Source organism: Empidonax traillii, unplaced genomic scaffold, assembly GCF_003031625.1.
Source record: "Empidonax traillii isolate 1590-97213 ecotype Southwest subspecies unplaced genomic scaffold, ASM303162v1 scaffold376:size1174107, whole genome shotgun sequence".
NCBI classification, from domain to species: domain Eukaryota; kingdom Metazoa; phylum Chordata; class Aves; order Passeriformes; family Tyrannidae; genus Empidonax; species Empidonax traillii.
Window position 1 is genome coordinate 914,936 of NW_020955569.1, and position 21,274 is coordinate 936,209.

At 37.5% G+C, this 21,274-nt stretch overlaps 1 protein-coding gene across 4 annotated transcripts in view; it reads right to left on the reverse strand.

Moving 5' to 3' along the window:
• Positions 1–479: 479 nt before the first annotated feature.
• The window catches only part of SH2D4B (SH2 domain containing 4B), a 63,112-nt gene continuing 42,317 nt past the window's right edge, over positions 480–21,274 (reverse strand). For 3 of the 4 annotated variants that reach the window (XM_027893028.1, XM_027893031.1, XM_027893032.1), the window contains exons 7-8: positions 4,557–4,777; positions 480–1,244 (exon numbers count right to left, since the gene is read on the reverse strand). In XM_027893028.1, coding sequence (XP_027748829.1) covers positions 1,152–1,244; positions 4,557–4,777 — 314 coding nt within the window. In that variant the 3' untranslated portion in view covers positions 480–1,151. The remainder of the gene's footprint in view (positions 1,245–4,556; positions 4,778–21,274) is intronic. The other variant, XM_027893030.1, reaches the window with a different exon arrangement.

The following is a 21,274-nucleotide window of genomic DNA, read 5'->3' on the forward strand; positions in this document are numbered from 1 at the left end:
GCAGCTCTCTCACTCCATTTTCTGAATTGCCTGCTCCAGTAGTGTCCAGCCTACCAGTGAAACAATGCAGGACTATATCTGTACCATGTGATACCCCAGAGTGCAAGAATGGCTGAGACACAAATTTCAGGAGGACAAATTATCTGCTGTGATGATATTTTATTATCTTTGTAGTCCAAAAGCTAAGCAACTACTCCACAGATCTCAGCTCCTGGTCTATTTACATGGGGTTAATATGGGGTTAATAGCAAATGGATGAGGAACACATTGTGTGCATCTTTTTTAAACATAAAATAGCATGATGACAATGTAATTAGTTGTACCTTTTCCATGTACAAATATACCAGCCCACCATCACCTGTAACACAGCTAAGGAAAATACACGGTCCTACAACAAAGTAAAGACAGAAATGTCCAGCGTGTCTCTTGCACATCTCAAAGCAGAAAACATGACAAGGACAGCGAGAAAATTGCAGCAAGTCAAACTGTTTTCTTTGCAATAAACTGACCACTTACTGTGCAGGAGTAAAGTTTCTTCCAAGGCTGTTGGACTGCGTGAAATTGTAAATATAAGGTGCGTGACCTTGTTCTGTCTCTGCTGTGGGGAATTTTGTAGGTCTGAATTCAAAAGCATAATGCCAAGTGTCAAGATACACCTACCCATGTAAGCAATCACAAACTGCAGAAGGATGTTTTAAGACCGCTTCTCTTGTTATCAAAAGTGCACCACCGAGTAATGAGATTGTCAACAGAACCTGACAAACCTTGCTTTGGAAAAAAGAATCTGTTCACCAACACTGGTGCTTCATACAGTATGAACAGCTCCTGGCCATGCTTCTTGGTGCATCAGACATGAAAAAATTAGGATAGGAAGTTAGCATTCAGTGCAATTGGCCACAATCCCTTGAAAATTTTCTGGGAGTATCCTCTTTAGTAATTTGCTGGTAATTTCTCACCTTTCACATGCTAGCAACATGACTAATGATGTTAACTCAGATGCAGAACAGGAATATTTTAGGCCTCCTATTGAGGATACTTTTTGGCCACAAGACCAGTGGCTTTGCAAGTTTGTTAAATACTTTCAGTGTTTACTCTTGTAGCTATTTATTACTACTGCTAACCAGAATGCATCCCTGTTAGTCCTGGATCAGTTATTCAAATAAAGAGCTGTAGTCTGGTGGATTCTTCTGCTGTCCACATGGCTCCAGTAGTAGCTCCCCACCTGATGATGTGATGATTTCTTCCTGGAAAGATAAAACCAATTAAAATATAAAAGATCTAAGTCTTTCATGTAATCGACAACCAATTATGAACAAACCAATTATGAATAAATAATTACAGACCAGCAAAGGGATCCTATCGACTAAACATTTTCTTCATGCGTTGTTTTTCTTGTGCTTATGCTCGCAGTAACTTGTGCTACTACCAATGCAATCAGTGTACACAAGAGGCTGTGATTTGTACTACTTGCAAGTTGCTACACTACTTAGGAAAATCAGCTACAGATGTCTGTAAAGGATGTTCTCATGGATTAATTTAACAGACATATGCCAGTCTTCCTATGCTACTTCCACAGTCATTCCACAGGATGAAAGAAACTTCCCCAGGCAGACAGAGCAAGAGTTCAATGTTGAGTGCTCACATGGAACAGGAGCAACCCTCTGACTCATTACAGAAACATGAAATACATTCACTTTGCTAGGATAAAGACAGCCTTTACAAATAGCAAGTATTCTCATTAAGTAAATACTCACATGCCAAGTGTGTATTTCCAGTAAGTGATTACCAATTCACCTACTGTAAAAGTAGAGAACTTGGTCTTTGCATTTATTCCTACAGTAATGATTGTTCATTTTTGGTTTTGTAGAAATTTAAGATTTATAGATGAACCAAAATGAGCCAGGATCCAGACATGGTATTGACTAAAATAGCTATCCTTCATCTGAAAGTTTAGATCCAAGTTATGGATCTATATATGGGCCTCAGATGTTCAAAAGCTATCTAGTTTCTATTGAAATTCAATGTAAATTTGGTGCCTGATTTCTTGAGAACACATGCAGGCTCCCAGTTGTCATTCCTTCCCAGTCACTACATCAGACTGAGAATTAGTTCAGAAAGTCACTACCCAAACTAAATGATTTTCAGAATCAAAGAATCACAGAAGCATTTAGGTTGGAAAAGGCCGTAAGATTACTGAGTCTAACTTTTGACAAATCACTAGCTTGTCAACTAGATAAGGTTATGAGGAAGTAAATACAAATATTTAGCAATTATCTTGGAGATGTTATTGCTGCTTTTCACACAGTATTTAAATGAAAATAAAAAGAGAAGATTCACAGTCACACTTTATTCTGTAAGGTTTGTTCTTTCAGCTAGTGGTTACCACTTGTCTCTGTCAGCTGAGTTGCTTGAATGACCTCTTCTTATTAATTTTTTTTAATCAAAATGAAACAAAATTAATCAAAAAGTAAGTAAAAAATTAGTTATACCAGTCCTGCTCACTTTGATTGAAAGTTAAAAAAACCCTCAAAGAGAAGTCCATGCAACCCATGGGGTGGGAAAGTATACTCTTGCCAAAAATAGTCCTGAGGAAAGCAGCACCTTCTCAAATGATACAGCAACAGCTGCAAGAGGAAGGGTGCCCAAAGCTCAGCCATTTACATACAGACTGCTTAGTTGGTTACCAGAAGGCTTTGGGACACTTGACTGTGTACTTCACCAGAAGGGGCAGGAAAAAAAGCTTCAAAGAAAACCATGTGACAGACAGGATAAGATGCCTCCTGAAGTGACTGCCAAAGAGACCAGTTTTAATATAGCTAAAAGCTAGACAGTTAAGAGAATTGTGTGTTGGCATTAAAGATGAACCAGTTTCTCTGATAGGCTTCCTACAGGGGCAGCTATTAACTATTACCAGGAGACACTTAAGAAAGTGTTGGCTTTTTGTTTTAATGGCAGGAACTAAAAGCCATTCTGCTTCTGACAAGTGCTCTACTGCTCTCTGAAAATAGATGTTTCTGATACAGTGATTGCTTAGCATGAGCTGTGATAGAAATACAGGAAGGTAGCTGGAGCAGAGCTGGTTGGAAATGGTTGCCACCATCAACCATCTACAGGAGCAGAGAGGATACTGCATGAGCCAGAGGTCCTACATCCAGTGCCTGGCAATCTGCATTTGAGGTGTTGCGTGTCTGCTTTTCTTTCCCTGACAAGCCTCTGGTTTGACTCTTTCCAGTTGTACTGGGTCTGGCTGGAGTAGAGTTAACTTTCTTCACAGCAGCCTGTCCTGAATTGTGATGCTGTATTTTGAATTTGTGGCTAAGACAGTGTTGGTAACACACCATGGCTCTGGCCATTGCTGATCAGTGCTTGCACAGCATCAAGGCTCTCTTTTTCCTACTTAGGCCTTGCTGGCAGAGTAGGTTGGAAATAAGGGAGAAGCTAAGAGGGGACATTGACCCTCTGGCTGACCCAAACTGGCCAAAAGGATATTCCATACCATATAATATCATGCTCAGCAGAGGAAGAGGAAGAAAAAGTATATGGGGGATTTTGGCTTCCAAGGTGGCCATGTGAGAAGATTTCATCAAATGTATCTTTTAGTCAAATGGGACACCTACTACATACCCCTGTGGAAATATAACTTCTGGACATCATAATGTCAAAATGATCTGTGAGGTGACACTAAGGCAACACTAAATAGATGTTGCAAACTAGGTAAGGTAAAAGGAAGATTTAAAAGAGGGGAAATTTAGAAGAAAAATAACACTTAAATAAAAAGCTATGAAGGAAGAGCAAAAAAATATAAAATTACTTAGAGACAAGAGTGAGAAAAGGATAAAAAAGGATAAAGGAACTAGAAAAGAGAGGATGAAGAAAAATAATAAGGGTGGTTAAGAAAAAAGCAATAAAACTGATGAAGATGGAGAGAGATGCATGATCACGAAAACAACTTATGCTATCAGAAACAGTGCTACTGTTTAGTTACAGTCTGGCAACAGGAAACAAAAGTTAGAGGCAAAGTAATTCAAACCCATGTAAAGTCGAGTAGTAAATTACTCCTGTAAGATTGCTTTGGGTAATAAGGAGTGATCCTTAACATGTCCCTCAAAGGAAGCCCCTCCATGATCCCTTCACCCTCTTTACTGCAGAGCCACACTTCCTTGCTTTTGCACATTACAGCCCTCACAGCAAAGGTAAACAAATGCTGAGATTTCATTGAAAGACCTTTCTATGGCATTTCCAATCCAATTTTCCACAGGAAAAAGGCTCAAAGAGCCTTAGCTCTGCCAGCCCTTATTAGTCCATTTGTAGCCAAGGAGAGCATGTGTTGTATAAGAGGACACAAATACATGCTGAAGCATTTTAAAGACAGAGAAAAGCCTTCTGATTCACTGCAACAAAAGACACTATGAATGTTGCAACTAGGCTTAGTGTAGAATATTCTGTCCCACACTATGGTCATTATTATTTTCCAGGTTGGTTTCAAATTACACAGCTCCCTGTTAAATTATTAATTTGCTCCACTCAGCTATTGATCTCTACCTAGCAAGTGTTACCTTGTGAAAATCGATCAGATCTGTGAGTGTTGCGTGTCGGTTGGGATCTACCCCCAAGAAGCTGTAGAAATCCCCTGAAGCATCAACCAGGAAGTGCTTGAACCCGCTTTGCTGGCGATAAGACAACGCGTAGCCCCAGATTTTCTCACTGACTCGCACCAGGAATGTGCCTTCAGATTTATTCATCAACAACTCTTCTGCCTCCTGACGGCTGATAATACCTGGCAAGAAAAGAAACCCCATAGTTATGCAGGTAACAAGTCTGTCTGAGGCAACCAAATGTAACAAATACAGAGCACTAGTGAAATTAAAATGATGTGATTTCTGAAGACCTAAATGTTTACATTCAGGAGTAGAAGCAATGGAGACAATATATATGCTATTTGCTTCTGAAGGACAGCTATAAGATGAGTCTGGCGGGATAGGCTTTTTAATTCTGTGATTAAGAATATTTTTCCCATCCTTACTGCTTTTCCAAAAGAAGTACATGAATGCAACTTGCCTATCAGACTGGAGAATTCTGTACAAGTGATCATTTAAGCAGATTAGGACGGTTTGGCATTGCAATCTGAATTTGCAATATACTGCTGGTAATTGCAATTATATTGCAGTTCTTTGGACTCTGTTACCTTACAACTATTTTATGGGTCCTAAATAAGGAATGTAAAGCAAGTGCCAGGAGAAAAAGTATTTGTCTACTTTTGTACATCCACACACACACATATCCGTAGATGAACGTAGATAAACTGGAGCACAAAGAAATCAAATCCTGCTCATAGACATGGGTATGTTAGATCACTTATTCACAGGCTTGCATTTCTAGGAACATTGTCGCAGAGGAAAACAAGAAACAAAGATCATTCTGCATTTCCTTCTGGGACCTTAATAGCAGAGTCTTCTCCAGTTAAAAATTATGTCTATGAGCTAAAAGAGGCCCCATACAAAAAAAAAGATTGAATACTGTTGACAAGAAGTGAGTTTATCTTTATAATTCCTAGTGAACAATGATGACCTATGTACCTAGCTCCACATCAAGAGAGGACAAAATCAGTTGGGGCTTCTTGCAGTATGTGTCATCCTGCAGCCACTTTCTCTATGAGCTAGTTTACCTCTCTGGACAAACTCAATCAGGAAAAATAATTTTCTCCCTATATCCTAGTCACCAAGCAGTTGATTTGTAGGTGAATTTATTCCTTTGTTGCATAATAAACTTATTTGTCAGGGTGAAAGTATCGCAAATTCAGATTTTCAGAGTAAGAAAAGGAAAAGGTTTAACAAGAACAGAGCTCTCAAGAACTTTCCCATTTTATTCCTCTGTGTTGGAAAAATCTTCATCTCTCTTTTTCTTTCTGAAGGGTACAACACTTCTCTCCTAGGGCATAACACTGAAGTTGCTGATACTTGTGCTTGCAAACAGGATATAACAGACAAACCCTATTCTGATCACAATCCATGTAAAAGGTGTGATCAAAATTGCACCCAGCAATGACCCAGGTCTTACCATCCACCTAGGAAACCTGTTTCCATTTTGTCTGATAGGCCTAGAGGACAGTAAGCTCATGTCTCAATTATCTGTGAAACACCAGATGCTCACTTTCATCAGGAACAGGTGTTAGGCCTTTCTGAATGTGAACATGGCACAGGTTTCAATAAATAATGTATGTACACATTCCAAAGGCCAAACTTTCTCAAAACAATACTAATGATGTTTGATTTAAGTGGTTGTCATGGTAGAATCCTACACATATCCTACTAAGAGTTTCTATGGATTCCAAGAATGGAAAAGCCACATTGCTTTAATGCAATAATAAACATAGCCCAGAGATTACCAGTTTGTACAAAGAAGGGCCTACCAGAAAGACCACAGTTTGGAATGTTCTAATTAAATCCACGTGGAAAATTATGCCTCTGGGAGACATAGGAAGGGACTGAGGAGTTCTGGGTCTTAAAAGCAAGCACTTTGTGGTGTTAGGAAAGAGAAAAGCTTCTCCTTTCTTTTTTTTAGGTCTACTTCAAGAAAATGAATTTCTTTTACAGTTTTACTTGGTGCAATGGGGGTCAGAGGTCCCTACTGAAATGCCCTCAGTACTAAGAAGAAACATACATGTATATAATTTGCTGAATGACACTCATTTCTCTGTTCTGAACCAGACATGCAAAACAGGCAGTAAACATGCAAACATAAGCATTTGTTTAGAAACAGCATGTAACTGCTCGGCCAACAGTGTCAATTGATGGACTTTGCAAAATTAAAAATATTTTTTTGAAAGTATTCCAAGATGATTTGTTAAAAATTCTTGAACTCCGTTCAGATAAAAAGATAATACCAATATGAATCCACATGATACAGCATATTATGTGAAGCCATATCACTAGATAACAATACCAGGTACCACGTGTCAAGAATTACACAAAAATTGATTCTGAAATCACATAATCTCTTAACCCAGTCTTGACTCAAATTGGTCTAATTTAACTATACATGAAAGGTTTTATTAGTTATTATGGTGCCTACTTCCTTGACAAATCTCTGCTGGAAATGAATGTAGATGAGCCACACAGATGAGCCCAGAGCATTCAATGGCAGGAAAGGGTAAACAGTCCCATCACCAGCAAATGCTACATTAATTAAAATAATATTTATACTGTAATTCCAGGTTGAAACCATATTAGTAATTTTTGGGGTAGGAGCTAGGTGTTGTTGCAACTACTTGTTCTTTAAGCAGTGTCAGAACTCTTATGCAGCCCTGATAGGGAATGAGGTGGCCTAGATAATTTATCCTCTATGAATATAGAGGATTTGTAAAATAAGGGAGCTGGAAAAAAATTAAAGGTTTTATTACACAGTGGACACTATTTTTAGGATATTTCTAGGGTTTGAGTGACCATCACTATCAAGCATATAATTCGAAATTCATTTAGCATTGATTAGTTTAATGGCAAAAAATCTGTTTACTTGCTCTCAACTCCCACCAGTGACTCTAAGACACTGCAGGCTTCCACATGTTGGTAATCTTCTTTGCCAGACCTTTTTTTTGTTCTGGGCACTTTATACCATTGAGTAGATGAGAAATGCTACATTGCTCACAGTCAAGTTCTTTTTTTGTTTTAATTTTCTTTTCTGCTAAAGATGGCGTAATAAATTATCAGCCTGACACTTTTTTTCCTTTCTCTCTTCTGGTTCTGCTAACAGCCCATGAGAAACCATCTCTCCCCAACATCTCCTCCCTCCCCTTGCCTCCCAGTTATTTAATTTTTCTATGGTTCAATTCTTCAGTCGGTGGTTATTACAGCAATGAAAGTCTCCCTCTACCCTTTGAAAAACATTATTCTGTTCTCAAGACGATTGGAAAAAGAGTGGCACTGTTCACTTCTGAGACAGCTGTAAATAGACAACATCTCTGAAAACCCTACATGAACATTTGAAATTGTTTTGGGTAAAATCATGAAACTTTGGTTTCCCAAGGCTCCAGTAAGACGTTTAGAATCACAGATGCTCTTATTTGTGTTAGTTAGGATATTAATTAGAAATATTATTTAGAAAAGAAACTACTGATGCTTTGAAAACTAATTTTCCCCTTGCTTTCAATCTTGCTATATATTGTGTTATAAAAACAAACCAAAATAAAATAAAAAAAAATTTAAAAAAAAAAAAAAAACACTCCAACATCTACACTTGGTATAAAGCAACACTGTGTCAAACAGTAATCTTTTCACATAAATTATTTAAATAAATATCTCACAATTAATTGATCTATCATCATTTTAACTCATCATTTGGCCAAACTCCAGCATATTTGGGTAGCAGCTACTCCAGTGAAACACATCTTCAACCTGACATGCCAAAGAATTTCTCTCAGATGTACAACAACCTGCTGTTGTCTATAACAAACCATAAAGGTGCAATGGGGTTTTGGCTGAGAGAGGATCAAAGGTGTAAATAACTCCTCCCAAAAGCATGGAAATCCTCTCAGCTGGCTTGAATTCTAGCCCCCTGCCCCGATTCACTGCATGCATCAATCACATTACATGCCTCTACCTGTCCAGTTTTAACATTCCAGTTTTGCAATGCTTATGGCTGTTACCATTTGGAATTCTGAGCTAGAAAATAACATTTTGTAAGACAGTTATTTCAAATCATAGGACATTCATCATCAACTGACATGTTCCCAATTAACAGCCTCATTTATAAAATACGGGGTATATAATGAAGATGTTTAGATGATAGGCATGTCTTAACATTTTTATTGTAATTATGTTCTTTTCACTGCCACCAATCTTCCAAAAAGGAAAAAGAACATCCTAACATTTAGGGTATATTAAGCTCACATGGGAACTGGAGAGTTTATTATGAATTTAGTGAGCACAGCTAAGAAATCTTGATGCTGCCTTCCAATTTTACAGCAGCCTCAAGAGCAAAAAATGCTATTCTGAAATATTATGCAATGACAATTCAGCTTCCCACCTTTCCTTCAGCATTATCCTCCATACATCCTTGAGTGAAACTCATAAATATTTGCTAAGAGAATGCCAGAACAAGCATGAATCCAAACTAGAAAAGTTGATGAACTTTACCAACAAGGCAAGACTAAAATTACTTTTTCATTATTATACAGATCAAGTTACTTCATGCCCATTGCTGTAATCTACCAGTGGTCTAATGTACCACACGTAATAATAATGTCTAAATACAAAGATAATTTGGCTTTTAATAGTCAACATATTTTAATATACAAATGTGCATTTATGTATGTTGAGAGGCTGACTAAGATTAAAGTGACAGCAGGTACAAACACAACCCAGAAGCCCTTATTTAGCCTCCTGCAACAGAAGCTGTTTGCTCAGACGATGTTTTCTCTTTTCATATTTCTTCATTAGTTTGATCTCAAACATTCTAGTGCATGAGGTTTTACTCACAGAGAAAAAGTGTCACAAATACTGGTATGAATAAATGAGAGCAATGTAATGAGAGCAATCATGCCAAAGTGCTTTCATGACCATTATGAAAAGCCTTCTATTTCATGCAAAATTGATTTGTTGAACAATTATGAATATTCACACGTAATCAATGAAGAAGAAGGAGATGCTTCCTGTTTATACAATTTAAGACATCTAACCAGGGGAGCACGGGATTTAGGTGACTAATCAGGATCCAAAACAGAGGGAAGGCAATACCAGCACCTCTTTTGTTTTCAAGGGGATTAGATCAAAGCCCATATGAATACAAATGTTGCTGGCAATCGTTACATGAATGATTCGCATGCTAAAGGTTATAGAGACACATTACACCTAGAGCAAATGTAAACAAAAAATAAATGAGTAAACACAAGGAATTATGAAAAATTAGCAGATAAGTCCTCAGTAATGTAAAGGACTATATTGGCTTAATTATACAGGCACATCTAATCAGTAATTTGAAAGACAGTGATAAAACGACAACAAGGGTTACAAGGATCAGTTTGCTAAGCATCAGCCAATCCCTTCCTTTTTTTGAGTTGAAAAACTGAGCTAGACAGACATACTACTCTATCTCATTTGGAATAAATCATTTCCCAATGGCAAAAGATCAAATTTCAAATTTCCAAAAAATTCCAAATCAACTTTCTCTCTCCAAGACTTAATTTGAGAGTCCCACTGTAGGGAGAGGGGGGGAAGCTGAAATAAATTTCAGAAAAATAACACTATAAAAGACTGAAAATAACTTTGTATAGAACAGACTTTAGGGTCTTGGGCATTTTGACTCAAAACAAAAAAGTTCTGATTTGAGGAAAGGAAAATACCTTAAAGGTTTTTCTGCCTACTTCATTATAATTTAAAAAATCATGTAGTTGGAAAAATCAAACTTACTTGGAACCAAAATCTGAGTAAAAGAAATCAGTTTTGAAATAAATAACCAGAAAAGTAAATAGAAATTCAGAAGGGATTGATCTAGATCCAGCCAGTGTGGTTTCTGGAGAGCTCAGAGCCTGTCTTAGCACGCCAGAATTAGCATAAATCACAGTCAGGAAGAGCAAGAACAGTTTCTAAGAACTAATCTATGAACCCAATGGAGAGGGGCAGAGTTTTCGGAGCAACAGAATATGAAGATACACATAAGGAATAAACACGAGGTAAGATGGAAACTGAAGCTGGAGAACTAAGGTTTAGAATAAATCTGACCTTTTTGAGATCCCATAATAAGGGATAGTAAAGACATGGAACAAATATTTGAATGCATGACACTACCAACCATCTCTGGTCTAGGAGAACGTGAAAAATGCAGCTCCTTCAACCACTCAGAAAGATCAAAAGCATAAAAGCAGAGAAGATAAAGCAATTGCTTCCCTGCAGTGCGAGAACTAGAGCACAGCTATAGTGTATGCTCTCAAGGAAAAGCAGTCTCTACATCACTCAAAACAAGTTTCCTCAGGCTGACTTTTTCAGTTCTCTCCACAGGTGCAAGTCTGTATGTGGACTTCTAAAGGGACTGAACATGCTTCTGGTTGTTCATTGGGTAGGACATGATTAATCCACAAAACTGTGATGTCTAGACTGAATACCTCTTGTTATCCTTGAGATAACCAATGCCACATATAATTTAAAGAATGGTGTTATCAGTTATGGTGGTTTATAGAATGAGCTGTGAGTAAAATAGTCAAAGGATAACATACACACTTAGGTCACACCTTGTAATTTTTCTGGTATTTCTAGCAGGAGTAGCATGCACAATTAAATACATGCACAAATATTTGCAGCAATAAGGTCTTACAATGTACCACTCTATTAAAGAGGTTTCATCCTCTCCTTCTTTTTAGTCACAACACTTTTTTGGATAGTGCCATAAAACAAAGGGTGAAAGAAGAGATCAATAGTATTGTGTGAGAAAAGCCATAGCTGAGCAGTAACAATAGCTCTGCCTCTGCTCTTTCAGAATAAAAGCAATAAAGGCTAAAAAGCAAAGCAAGGGAGTAAATCAAAGACATCTGATAATAGAAACAAAGCTGTTGAAGGTATTCACCATCTGCTGTTAAGGCAGGATAAACTCACATGGGACTAGATCTTCAAAAGATTTCTGTTTCCTTTTAGGCGCTGAAATAAATGGTCAGGCTTAAAAAAACCACAACAAACAACAAAAATGTAATAAAACCCCAGCACAGTGACTGGTGGGGTTTTATTTTTTGGTGGACTTTTTTGTTTGGTTGGGTGGGTTTTGGGGGGTGTTGTGGTTTTTTTGTTGTTGTTGTTGTTGGTTTTGGTTTTTTGTTTGTTTGTTTGTTTTTCAAAACCATTTTTTTCATGGTCACAACTGTCATGACAAGAACCCAAGAGCCAAGGGCTGCCAAGTTCCTATGTAATGCTAGTAGGAATGCAGGCATTTCATGCCATGCTGTATGATGATCATCTAAGCCCTAGTAATATTTATGGATATTGATAATAGAGAAACTATGTTCAATAGGTCACAAAAATCAAAACCTAAAATATGAATAAGTAAAACCTTCCTGTCTGCATAGAACTGCAATGGGAGGCAAAGCTGGGTTGTATTTAGAAATCAGTAGGTAAAGTACACCTTTGAAATACATTGGTCATGTCACATATGGGCTATCTGAGTACTCAGGGGTCAGCATGAGGCCATCCTCCTCTGAGCTATATAGGTCAAGTGAAGTGGCACTGGTTAGACACCCTCTGGTGAAAGCTTTCTTTGCTCCACATTCACCACTTTTTGTTCTGTACAATCTCAGGAGTCATGCATGCCATGAAACATACCTAAGGTGGAGATAAATCTGTGCTGTTGAAAGGTGAGCAGGAGTCCATTACCCATTCTTCACCATTCCTCTCTTTTGGAATCATCCTGGTACATGTGACATACTCAGAACTGGGAAACAACACATCAGTGAAACTCAGCTCCCTCCCCAGTGAGCCTTGCTCAGTATAGAAAGTGTGCTCTGGGCTATGGCCAGACATGTACAGAAACCCAAGGCCCAGAGGAATAATGTATTTGTAATGGCAAGATACCCCTCTAGGCAGGGATGAGGCACACTGATAATGCATCATGCCCTAAACAAGCTCTCCTTGAAGGTGCAGAGGACTATCTTGAGTGCCTATACACAAGAGAAATTTATCAAGGAAAAGTGTCATAGGTAAAAATATATAGACCTCATTTTGTTTGGGGGTGGAGGGAGGGGTTGTGGGGTTTTTTTTGGTTGGTTGTTTGTTTTTGGTTTTTGTTATAATGTGGATTCAGCTCTCTGTTCTGTCAGGGTACTGAAGTTCTTAGAACAAAGAAAACTCAGATCTCAGAATCTTTCTTAATTCCCTAAGAATGAGATTCTTTAAAGCAATTAAAAACCTACTGAAATTCTGAAAGAAATGGGTGCCTTACTCCCCTGGGCATCTTCAAAAATCACATCTAAATGAGTAATGCAGCTATAATTAGTATTAGTATTTTTCTTCAAGTTTACAGAAAATCAGGTGTGCTACATCCACTGTTGCCAGCGTGGCTCACTGTTAATTCCCTATGCACACTGCAGAAAATATACCTCCTAACTGTCTCCTTTAAAGTTCATTCTACATCCAAACTATCAAATACTGTAAAACCCCTTTATACAGACTGTCAAAATATTTACACCTTATTCAGCAGCAAGCAGTGCAGCACATAAAAGAAAGGCGTTGGCATTACTTGTCTGAATGCACCACTGTATAATAGAGCCGTAAATTTTTCTGTTAATGTCTCCTCCAAGCCTAGTGTTGGTTTCTTTCCTTCCTTCCTTTCAGGTCAGCCTACAGAATGCATTAGCTGGGAGGAAAACAATTTAATCTCTCTCTTCTTTTTGTACATTATTAATTGTGCATATCTGAAGAAAAAAGGTAGTACAAAATACCTTTAACCTTTTACCTCATACATATTTTTTTGTTCTTCAGATATGGGCTCTTCTGAACTGCAATTCCTGCATTAATCCTCTGCTATTTATCCTTTAATTTTTGTGAGCTTTCTTTTCTTGTCTAAACAACTTCTAAAAAGAAGCTCATGTTAAAAAATGGAACAGTTAATCATTCCATTTTCAGTGGTTTCTCAAACTAAATTATCTGTGTGCAGTTTACCGTGCATGATCAGCAAATTGACAGAAATGATGGGTCAAGAATATTTCATTTTTTATTATTTTCACTGTTGGAACACTGTTGTGTTTCAAAGTTGGAAGTCTCTGTGTTCTAATGAAGTCAACGGAAGATCAACAACAGGGGGTTGGGTGTTTCATTTTGTTTCTATTTGCTTGGATTTTTTTAAATTAGTAAATACTTCCAGGCCCATATAAACATTCTAGACACTGTTATAGATACCTGAAATTTCCTTCAAATAGCAAGGAAAATAAATGTATCCATGAGGATGTCTCCAAACTTGAGAAAACATCAGTACACTGATCCAAATAGGGAACTTTTTTACAAATATTATTGCCATAGGATGCATTTGAATTTTTATTTCTATTATGGATGAAGATATAGCAAACTATCCAGACTATCAATAAACTTCTGTGATGGGTGTGTGATGTGACACATGCAAAGTAGATATTAAGACTTTGCTGTATCTTCTGAAACATGAAAATTTGCTTAATGGGTACAGCAAACAGTAGAGCCTGACAGGGCTAGAAATTGTACAGCGGTGTAATAAAAACAGAGCAAAGAAACTGATTTATGCTCTGCTCCTGGCTCAGCAAAGAAAAACACATCTGTTCTGGTACAGTAGTCACTGGTATTGTGATTTGTGAGAAAATTGAAAAGCGTGGCAGTTGTTTTAGAAGTTTAGTGGCCAGTATTCACCATCATTTCTCCAGGCAGACTAAACATTTGCATTCAGCCTCGCTCTTGCAAGTGACAGAGGACATAGAATGGGAAATCCTAGCTTGTGGGCATCTTTTGCAAGCACTTCACTTGTTTCTCTTACTCACCTTGTTACTTCTCATCTAAATTGTCAAATTTTGCTGAATTTGAAAATAAGAGAGAAAATCTTCTAGTCTGAAAATTATATCTAAATCAAGGAAAAAGATGAGAAAGCTGATAAATGAAAGGAGAGCAGGGGAGAGGAAAAGCCCTCCTGGGATATACTTATGTTCTCATAACTCCAGCTTTCATTAAGTTCATGTTTCTCCTAAATACTTCTGAGGGCAACATGGATGTGAACAAGCATGGAAGACTGAGTTTCTACCAAACCAGTTGCAGAAAACACAACAAAGCCCAGAGTAAGATTTTTGTTTGCTCTGGATTTCTGCAAAAAGGTAAAGTAGAAAAAGTAGTTAAAAGGAGTCTCTTAGCAGAACCTTCCTGGCTTTGTATGACCCATTCCAAGGCAACACTGCCAGGTGACACTCCAGAGGGAACACATGGACCAAAGACAGGAAGAGTGCACAGAACAGCGCAACTGCTAAAGAGCCTTGGCTGGGATGACATTCCTGCAGAGACAGGGTTTCAAAGAGCACATTACTGGTTGGTGGGAAGTTGCTGGAGGAGAGTTGGGAGGTAGAGTTCTAAACACACAGAAACTGAAGAAAGTCTGTGAAATTGGGGGTGACTGTTTCTTGAATCAAAGGCTCCTTTAAAAAGAGAATTTAAATAAATCTATAGAAGTAGAGATTATTTGCAATTCAAAATCATCAATCATTGGACACTTTAAGCACTGATGATATTACAATCAGAACTGAGTGCCAGCTCTCTGACTTGCCATGCAAGCTGCATTTGGGACCTAAAACTCTACAAACCTACTCACTGAGCATGTGTAAATGTTACCATTTCCCACTTTCTGCAAATGGAAGACAAGTATGAAAAATTGTAAGCTTTAAAACTAGTGTCCGTCTCAGGGATTAGTTTTGAAAAAAACATGTCTCATCAGATTTTTATCAGCTTCCATCATTTTCCCATCATGTAATTAAGTACAGAAAATACAGAGAAATTAAGAAATCAAGCCCTTGTCCACACAGAACGGACTGAGACAACCACCTGCCAAAGAGCTTTCTAATAATAACAGTAATAAATTACTGAGAATAGTAATGTGCTCTGATTTTATATCAAAAGGAATGAATAAGACAGCAACATTAAGTCCTAGTACAGTTCCCTGTTCCAGTATTGCCGTAGTTCTCAGTAACTATGACACAAAGCCACTGGATTTACTAAATGAAGAAAAAGAACTAATTGCTTCGATAATAGGGAGCTACTGGAAAATTTCATCAAGCCAAATGAGAAGCAGCAAAATGAACAAGAATATTCTGAAATCATGGAGGCTACATGATGCAGAGACTGAGTATAAAAAGACAAAAAAACAAAAGCAAAGCAGATGTATCCATATCACCACATTTTATGGGTATTCCTGCCTTTATCAGATTGTCTCTTGTACAAAAATACCCCCAAAACAAAGTAAAACAGGAGGGGAAAACAGTGCATTCAGTTGTGAGTCAAATTATAAAAAGTATGACATCCTTAACGGTTAAAACACAACAACTAATTTAAAAAAAAAAAAAGTAATTCTCAGGCATTCTCTCCTTCTCAACATTACCATAAAGCTTGCCAATGAGTCTGGTAGTAAAGCAGTATAATGTCTTCATCATCAAAACAAAGAATTTTTACAAATATCTTCAATACTTATTTCAGTTTGTCCCTTTTTTTTTTTTTTTTATTAAGATAAAAAACACTTCAAGTTTGGATTTAGAAACTTAATTTACTGTCTTTATCAGAGGGTTGACATATTTTATTTGGGTATAATAACACAACCAAAAATATAGATTATGGTTTCAGGTAAACAGGAAATATACCCTCATCTTATTTAGAAAAAAGCTTAAAAAAATGAGATGCCCTGAATGAAAGCATGTTTTAGACCACTCAAAGAACAATTATCATGTTAGTGTTTATAAAAAGGAAGGCAACTGGATTGGCTTTAGACTAGCAAATGGATCTAAATAATTTCCTATACAATTCAAATTTTCTACATGATGCATCTCTGAATGAATACTTAAAATACTTTTCATAAAGACAATTAATATGCAGTTCTACCTAAAACAAACAAGCCTCACAATGACTACTGTGAAACAAACAGGTAAGATTTTGACACAAGTAAGGCCTATTAAATGTTCAAAATCTGCCTGTACGTGAACTGAAACTCAAATCTATCCAAATACATCCATGCTTAGTAAGTCTTATGCAAATATCAAATTTCTGTGAACAGACCTCTTGAATAGTGTGACACAAAATGCACAGCTGGGTGGGAAAGGGTTTGTAATTTTACAGAGAAGTGATATCTAGGCTGATCATGTTTTGAGCACTCGGAATGTTCAGTACACTGGGAATGCATTGGGAATACAATTTCCTTAATTTAATGGTCTCACTGTAGGAGCATTTGCCCAATCAAGGGATACTGAAATGTCTACAAGTTAATTGAGTTATATGGTAGTAAACAAAGTATTACATTGCAGCCCCTGACAAGCTGCTAATTTGCTAGAATTGCTAATGTTTTCCACTAGCCTTTTTATATTCATATTGATTTGTAGATATGTTATTTTAATTCTCTTTTTATCTGAGTATATGGAACTTAGATTTTGATTCTCCATTGCATCCAACAACACTCACCAAACCTCTAGTTCAACCTCCAGCAACAAGGGCTGACTTTTAGATCCTGGAATCCCTTCTACATCAGCCCAGGAACACAGCCCAAGGCTCATTTGGGTGGAGAGAGACCAGAATGGCACCATCAGAGAAGGCAGCGAGCTCCAGCTTCTCTCTTCCCATGGTACGTCTCCTTGTAACTTATGACACAGCTGAGGGCATCTGTGTGCTCCCAGCATGAAACTATTAATTTCAGAAAAAACCTAGACTATTGTCATAAATTGGGTCGACAGTTTATAGCCACTTTGACACATGAGTACTGTGAATATACTGAGTAGATGCCAGCTGATAATGGCAACTATATAGTTCTGCAACTGGGTCTGCAATCATCAGAGAAATTTGTGGGTATAAGGTATGAAGACTTTCCAGCAGGCTTTAATGATAACATTCTTGACTGTGAATTAGACAGAAGAAAAACAATGGAATGTATTCTCAGTTTGTTTTTAAATAATAGCAAAACATCTCTTTTTTTTAAACAAAAATACAAGACACAATCAAAAATCTGATCTGCCCCTCTCACTTTTATAATTAATAGAATGCAAAAAGTACAAAAATATGACGTATACAAACACACACACATGCCCATAATGGTCTTCAAAAGCACATATATCTTACAGTTCACCTAGAACACTATAATCTCATGGGTGTTGAAGAAGCTGTCAAGATAAATTTTCCATAAACTTAAGTGACAACTGTACTAGTAAATCACAGTGTCAGCAGAGCTCTCTCAACAGAAGGAGAAATATAAAAGTCACAGTTAACATGGAGCCCTGGAATTCAAATTTTACAGCTGAGTGTTACAGCAGATAACTAGGCTGAAAATAATACTGTGTTCTTTGCTTTTCATGCGTTTCTTACAGGTGAAGGAAAATGGTTTTTTCCTTAAATATATTCGCTTTGTGTAAGGTTTAAGAATGCATAGATTTTTTAGCTATACTAACAGTCAAATCTCAAATCCATTTACATCTGTGAGAAGTTTCCAGATGACAACACTGAGCTCATAAGAAATCTTCCCACATGATTTTTAATCAAGTAATCATTAGAACTTTTTTTGCTAAAAGGGATACAAATTTAAATCATGGTATATCTGAAGTATTTTCCCATATTCAACTCAAAACAGCAATTCCAGGAAGATTTATACAAAACATTTTCTGTACATATTTAAGAAACTATACTTTTTACAAAGATCAAAGAAAAATAAATCTATGGATAATATCGATAACTAATTTTTCTTCTCACACTCTTGTCTAAATTTGGGAACTTTAGGCTAACTTTGTTAATTACAGTGCTTTCTAGCTGCTGGCAATCTTCTTGCATATTGATTTAGTGCACTGTTCCTCAGGGGAAAGGCTTACCTTTAATCACTCAATAAAAGGAAGCAGACACTGAAGTGCTGTTGAAAGTCAAATGAGAACAACATTGAGATAGTAAAAACTTCACACCTAATGAGAGGCAGTATAATAACCACGTGCAGTGCTGACAGTGATCCAGTTCTGGACATCCTCTGGGGTTTGACACAGTTCTCAGTTAAGCCACTAAAAAACAGTCACTAAATTGCCTCATTTCCTACTGCAGTGGAACTATGGTAAGTGAGCTAGCAGCCAGGCTCAAACTCACAGCAGGATAATCTGAAATAGGTGTTTGAAGCCACTACTTAGTAACAGAAATTACTTTAAATGGAGGAACCAACTTCATCTCAAGTTCTGAAGAAGTTACAAACAGAAGCAAACAGAATTTTTTACTTAGTTTTGAATTCAAAGTCTGGAATTAAGAGTCTTTCATTTATGCTAATTTTCATGAATGAAACTATTCCAGTTTTTATAAGAGAACTGGACACAAACAGCTACTATGCAGAAAAATTTGCTGCAATCACCATTTTAGATCTCAAAGCTTCCCTCCCCACCCTGTAAACAGTAGAATGGTTAAGACTGAAAAGAGGAGAGGAAGCTCTGGCCCATAACTAATGACCTGTTATTTTCTTGTAGCTTGCATTGAATATCTATAAATGTTTGCAGGTCACTTCAAGTACAAAAGATTCTTTTTTATTAAGCATACCGGAATGAGTTTCCAATAGCCACACACACTCACGTAAGATCCTTGCTGTGTTCAGTTGTGAAAAGCAGTGGTAACAGCGCTGCAAGAATGTTCTGTGGAATTATATATAATTTAGGTCTGAGTCGCCCTTGTCATGGATTGAGAACTATTGTTATTATATTATAGATGCTAATCTTGGATAGAGAGGTAGGGTATGAAGCAGTCAGAGCCAGCGTTAATCAGTGAGCAAATCTGCAAAGCTCTTTTGGACTTTTACCTATTAAAAAGATTCATGAGCTTGTGATTTGACAGTCTCATTCACTGAAAGGCTGGGAGGATAAGAAAGAACTGACCTTTCTGAAATAGCAGAGAGAAGGAAGGGAGCTGTCATTCCCTTAACGTTTGCAGGGGTAGGACAAATTTCTGTTTCCCACACTCCACCTCATTCTTCTTCCATGCCAGTATCATGTAACGAAGTCACACGTAGAGGTTAGCTGCCTACAGAGTCACAGAAACCTCTTCCCTTGGTTTTTGTGTCATGTCCTACTGTTTATCTCCTGTGGTAAAACCACTTAAAATGTCATGATCTGCTCCTAACTGGGTGAACTGGAGCCAAGCTAAACCAGTCACATAATTTCACACAGCCCCTTGCTTCACCCCTGCATGACTACACACAATACCTGCTGGTACCCTGTTTGAGGGAGTTGTCTATGCTTAGCAGGAATACAGTATTGCTTCAAAGGAGCTGTCAAACTAATAACTTGTAATCTTTCCCCTTGGGGCTGGATCAATAGGACTGCGGTTTCAATGCAGCAAGACAGAAGGACCAGTAAGGCATCCATCTGCTGGGAAACCAGTGAGATTTACTGACTGTGGGTCTGCAGGTGTTTGCTGTGATTTGAACAGAAAATGCTGCAGGTAAAATAATAAATATAATTTAGTCTATCATAAGATGAAAAAAATATATAATGAAACCTGTGAAACAGAGAGCATATTCTTATAAGTGTGCTGGCATGGGAACAAGAGCTGGATAAACAGTTAGATAAGGACTAACAAAATGCAGGATATCAGCAATTCATCCGAGACTAACAAGGTTCTACACAGGACACCTGTGGTATGCCAGAGGGGGTGATCAGCAAACACCCAGATACAGCATTTAGAGATACACAGTATGAGCTGAATGTCTCATGCTGGTACTGACTGACATCTAAGTGTGCCTTGTGCATGGATAAACTAACCAATTAACACACACACAAGCTGGCACTGAGAGGAGAAAGCATGATCCTGCAGGTAAGGATCAGACTGCAATATATATCACAGGGCACCACAGCTCCAATTCAGGCTGCTGGACAGATGAACGAGGCCTTCTCTGTTTGCTTTGGTCCCCATAGACAGTCATCATAATTTCTTCCCGTCTTACCATCAACAAGCTTTGTAAATGTCAGGGCTTTTGACTTGTTGCTTATTCCTACATTCCTTATTTTGTGTAAAAGCATCAGCTTTATGTCTTTAGATATGATTTCTTCCAAATAACTCATGCTCTTATATCATATGGGTTTATAAATGTCTTTATCTCCAAACACTAACAGCATAGCCTTCTGTTCAGAAACACTTCTCTTTTTTTGTCTTATGCAATGTGATGAAGAATGCCTGAAGGAGCTGCAGTAATAGAAAAATTAACTCACACACAGTCCAGTTCAAAAGAGAGCCAGAACTGTAATGTATAAATGCAGGTAAATACATTAATCTACCACCACGGTTTACTAAACAAAAATTAGAATTGTTCACTATGGCATGCTGTAGTAGTAGCAGATGGAGAAGAAAATCTTAAAAGTGCCTTAACTAAAGAGGGTAAAACATCTTCAGGATGCAAAGCAATTTGACTTTCAATATTTTTTCATTAAGACATTAGTAAATTTGCCTGGGAGTAAACTGCTGTATATTCTTCACAAATGCAAAGAATTGTCTGACATAAACTTGAATGGACACTTTTTTAACTTTATTTTTAACTAGCACTGTACTGCATGGGCTCTGCACCTGACTTGTGACCGTGAAGCTGTTAA